The sequence below is a fragment of the Sinocyclocheilus anshuiensis genome, unplaced genomic scaffold, assembly GCF_001515605.1.
Source record: "Sinocyclocheilus anshuiensis isolate Anshui unplaced genomic scaffold, SAMN03320099.WGS_v1.1 scaffold2230, whole genome shotgun sequence".
NCBI classification, from domain to species: domain Eukaryota; kingdom Metazoa; phylum Chordata; class Actinopteri; order Cypriniformes; family Cyprinidae; genus Sinocyclocheilus; species Sinocyclocheilus anshuiensis.
In genome coordinates, this window is record NW_015555847.1 from 22754 (window position 1) to 27483 (window position 4730).

Below are 4730 nucleotides of genomic sequence, written 5' to 3' on the forward strand. Positions count from 1 at the left end.
ATAAAGTAGAATTAAAATAGAATAGAAAGTGCTAGAGTTAGAGATGTGTTTTTAGTAGTTTCTTGAAGATGGTTAAGGACTCAGCTGCTCGGATTGTCATATATGTCTTGTCAACCAAGTTTATTTATATCCAATACTGCATCAGGGCTCTGTGTGGTGGCCATTTTAATGTGGTTTAAATTTTGGCAAAATGTGACAAAATATCATGTGCAAATTCATGGCTTTTCAGTACCATGAATAAGATGGTTTAAATAAATAGTGTAGCTGTGCTTTGTAAGCAATGTACAAATAGCATGTGCTACTTTCATTGGAAGACACATTAAAATCCTGATCGAAATATAGTTATAGATACTGGCCTTTGTAAAGTACATTTAACAATAAATGCATTTATCTTGCACTGCTGCCATGCATCTTTAAATGTAGTTATCACAAAATAATATTTTGAAAATTAATGAAAAGCAGGACGCCATCAAGGGAACCTTTAACATTTAATGAATTAGAATGCATTAACCCTAATCTAGTATCCTGTCTAAGAAGTTTCTCATAGTAATTTAAAATTATTTTTTTGTTGTTCACAGGAAAGGTAGATTATCCAAGAAAGCCATGCAGTTTATAATGTGAAGGTTATTTCAAATGGAAATCCATTTCACATGTTAGCAACTGTTCCAACAAGCCATCAAGTCAAAATCTTTAATTAGTTTATTTCATAGATGCCGAACCCCAGCAGACTGAAAAGGTTATACAAAACAGCCCAGCACTTGTACAGTTAAAAAAAAGGCTTTACACAATATTGATAGAATACGTTGAATCCCCTGGTTTATTTGATTTTACTGAAAGCTGCGTTGTGATGCATTAAGGCTGTGCAGCTGAAAGTACAGCTTCTGTCTTGCAGTCCAGTCATATCTTTCCTGGGTCCTCCTTGAGCGTAACGGTTCTGTTGAACACCAACTGGGGAGAAAAAAGTGACAAAGATGAAGCATTGCTTTCCTCCACTGTATGTTTTGTACATCTATTTAATATATTTGAATGTAATTTGAGTGTTTCTGGAAGTACCTTTTCAGATGTGCTATCCGGGTCAACAGAAAAATAACCCACTCTCTCAAACTGAAACCTATCAAACACTTTGGCCTTGCCCACAGAACGGTCTACTAAGGCACTTTCGATCACTGTTATGGAACACTAAGAATGACAAAAAAGGAAAAACTGATTAGTGAAACTATCAAATCTTTTAAAAAGTTAAACTGAAAAGAGGAAAGTCTATATTATTAGATTCAGTTTCTGCAGTTGCTTGCTTTAGTTTAAAATGGCATAAATTCATTAGTTTGTGGTGGTTAGGTATTCACTACTACTACTGCTCATATACAGGTGCATCTCAATAAATTAGAATGTCGTGGAAAAGTTCATTTATTTCAGTAATTTAACTCAAATTGTGAAACTCGTGTATTAAATAAGTTCAATGCACACAGACTGAAGTAGTTTAAGTCTTTGGTTCTTTTAATTGTGATGATTTTGGCTCACATTTAACAAAAACCCACCAATTCACTATCTCAACAAATTAGAATATGGTGACATGCCAATCAGCTAATCAACTCAAAACACCTACAAAGGTTTCCTGAGCCTTCAAAATGGTCTCTCAGTTTGGTTCACTAGGCTACACAATCATGGGGAAGACTGCTGATCTGACAGTTGTCCAGAAGACAATCATTGACACCCTTCACAAGGAGGGTAAGCCACAAACATTCATTGCCAAAGAAGCTGGCTGTTCACAGAGTGCTGTATCCAAGCATGTTAACAGAAAGTTGAGTGGAAGGAAAAAGTGTGGAAGAAAAAGATGCACAACCAAGAGAACCGCAGCCTTGTGAGGATTGTCAAGCAAAATCGATTCAAGAATTTGAGTGAACTTCACAAGGAATGGACTGAGGCTGGGGTCAAGGCATCAAGAGCCACCACACACAGACGTGTCAAGGAATTTGGCTACAGTTGTCGTATTCCTCTTGTTAAGCCACTCCTGAATTACTGAAATAAATGAACTTTTCCATGACATTCTAATTTATTGAGATGTACCTGTACTTAGGGTTAGAAGTTTTTCAAATTCTTAGATCAAACATTTTATATCATTTCTTCCCTTACTGGGTTAATGTCACGCAGGAATCCAGCAGGAACTTCAGCTGGGTCCTCTGGGTTTTTATGGAGAAACCTACAGACAGAAACGAGAGAGACCGAGGATGTGACAAAATATGATTAAAAGTAAAATTCTGGGGTTTGTCAATACTCAAACACATTACCACAGCCATCCTGACAGAAAAGGAAGATATGAAATAATACTGTAATTTATAATGCATTATTCAACAGTTAGTTCTGAGTTGATCCTTAATTTTGTCTGAACAAAAAGAGTGCTGAAGTACAATCACTGTTTGTGTCACTCCACCTGCCTGTATTTGCACTCTTCAGTAGTCTTTCAGTCTGTGATTTAGTGGTGGGAATTTTTCAGTGACCCTTTTATCGTTATACCAGTTGGTGGTGACAAGTGAATACATTATAAGTTAGTCACTGAATCATTAACTCACCTGATTTGTTCTAAAACACAGAGTTAATCAGGAATTACACAATTAAATGAGATATTAATCAAATTTCATAATATATACACTTGCTAAGTTTCACCTTGAAATGTAAACTGTCACTTCTCACTCATAATTAGGAAGTTGCGCTCTAGCCTCAATTATGTTTTGAATGGTGCATCAACTTGTGAAATGAAAGGGCAATAACAAATTAAACAAATGGCTATTGCATTGACTTGTCTGTATCAGTCAATGTTTGTTATTTGCCTTCATAAGCAGACTCTAAATCCACAACATACTAATTTTGCATTCACACGGTGTAGGAATTACAGTAATTAAGCTCTTAACTGGTAAAAAAACAAATTTTAAAGGCATGTTAAATGTCTAATCAACTGAACCCAGTAGATCATGTGAACTACAGGAAAGTGAGTGGTCTTTCACCTTGATGACACGCTGCACAGAGATGACGTATCCCGCATGTCTTAAGCCTACTGGCTGATCTGGAGTCAGGCGCTTATAGCCCTTCTCCATCACCTGCAGCAAATACACATAAAACAGCAAAAATAGGGTCAATTCTGCTTATATGGGACGCTAATCCATGTATAAATTTAAAAAAAGGGGAAAACAATCTTAAAAAGAAAAAACCTCTCTGAAGTCACTCTGCTCAATAAAGATGGTCTTTGAGAAGGGAACCACGTGACTGCCCTTGGCTTCATTGGCTGGGAAGTCTGGGACTCGAACCTCCTTCTGAATAGAGGAGAAACAAAGCAGTGATCCACTGCAGTTATGAAAGTATGCTTATGCATCCATCTACATATCCTAAATTATATTTTACTGTTGTCCATAGCAACATGTCATTGCTACCTACAGTCTTTGTTTTACCTACAGTAAATGACCTTGGAGGTACAGTATTATTTTTAATAGTGAGCATAAATCTATAAAAAGCAAGAAAGAGCTGGATGAAGGAAACCCGAAATGATAATACTAAATACTAATTCATAGAAAAAGCAACAAATTATTATATATAAACAAATACTGTAACATTGTTGCAGTGTTTGTCTTTTTGCAAAGGAGAATGTTTTCCATGTTGTAACAGACTATTTTTTAACATAAGCTTTTAGCTAAACTAGTTAGATTTAAGCTCATTAAATTCAATTACATTTACTCACTAAACTCATTAACATATTAAGTACATGAATATTTAATTTTCACCTGTTTATTTATTTGATAAGTAGCCACTTAATAAGCAGAACTCCAGTCAGTCATTACAGCAAAACTGCAGGTTGCTGAACTGTTGGGTTTTATTTTTGCAATAATGACTGGCTATCTGTATAGTATTACATGTAATGAACTTCTGCATGTGTTCACCTGTGCATTGGTTGGCAGGTTGGTGATGGTGACTTTGAGAGGCTCGAGTACAGCCATGGCACGTGGAGCGGTGTCATTAAGCACCTCCCTAACACACGCCTCCAACAGGTGCGGCTCCATGGTGGTCTGAGCAACAGTCACACCCACCTAAAGCAGAACAACAGCTGCTGACAAAGGGTAACAGTTTCTAATAAACAAGTCTTTTAATGGCTATTAAAGATTTCATTTCATGGACCTTGCAAACTTTGACAACTTTGAAAAACTCTGGGACATTATGTATCAGAGCATCCAAAGCTGCCAAGTAGCACCACAGTCTGTCTAGGAGCTCACTGATGCCCTGATTTTTTTTTGGTGTGATTTTACATCCAACCCTAAATGGGTTGATCATTTTGGCCTCCATCGACCTTTGTCACATCATTTTATTCTCAATGAATATCACAATGTACATAAGTAAAGATTTTCAACTTGAATATTTCATTATCGAGATCCAGTGTGCGATTTAAGCATTCCATTAATTTTTTTTTAATCTTTACAGTTTGATTGGCACAATAGCTGTTGAATGTAGGTGCAGTGCAACCATTGCAGTCACATTTATGACTGAAAATTACCGTGTGCAACTGTGAAAAAATATTGAGGCACACAAGTGACTCAAAGCTCATGAATAGTTGTATACACCGGGTCACAATATTAATATTAATATAAAAAAAAAGAAAATCTAAAAAAACTATTGCAAAGCCTGGGACGTAGGGCCCTGAGGCGTCAGGTTTGTAATCCCACCTGCGAATGAGATCAACAGCAAGATCG

The 4730-nt window shown here is 36.4% G+C and overlaps 1 protein-coding gene and 1 long non-coding RNA gene across 2 annotated transcripts; both read right to left on the reverse strand.

The window, feature by feature from the left end:
* Positions 1-644: 644 nt before the first annotated feature.
* On the reverse strand, positions 645-2216 carry LOC107675621 (uncharacterized). Its single transcript, XR_001632612.1, has 3 exons — positions 2131-2216; positions 1054-1179; positions 645-948 (listed from the first exon to the last, which is right to left on the reverse strand). It is a non-coding gene; the product is annotated as an uncharacterized LOC107675621 (long non-coding RNA).
* Positions 2217-2265: 49 nt separating this feature from the next.
* Positions 2266-4168, reverse strand: LOC107675620 (glutamine--tRNA ligase-like). Its single transcript, XM_016470021.1, has 4 exons — positions 3927-4168; positions 3204-3305; positions 3000-3092; positions 2266-2295 (listed from the first exon to the last, which is right to left on the reverse strand). Exons 1-4 carry the CDS (start codon positions 4044-4046, stop codon positions 2266-2268), a joined length of 345 nt encoding a protein of 114 aa, XP_016325507.1. The 5' UTR covers positions 4047-4168.
* Between the last annotated feature and the right edge of the window lie 562 nt (positions 4169-4730).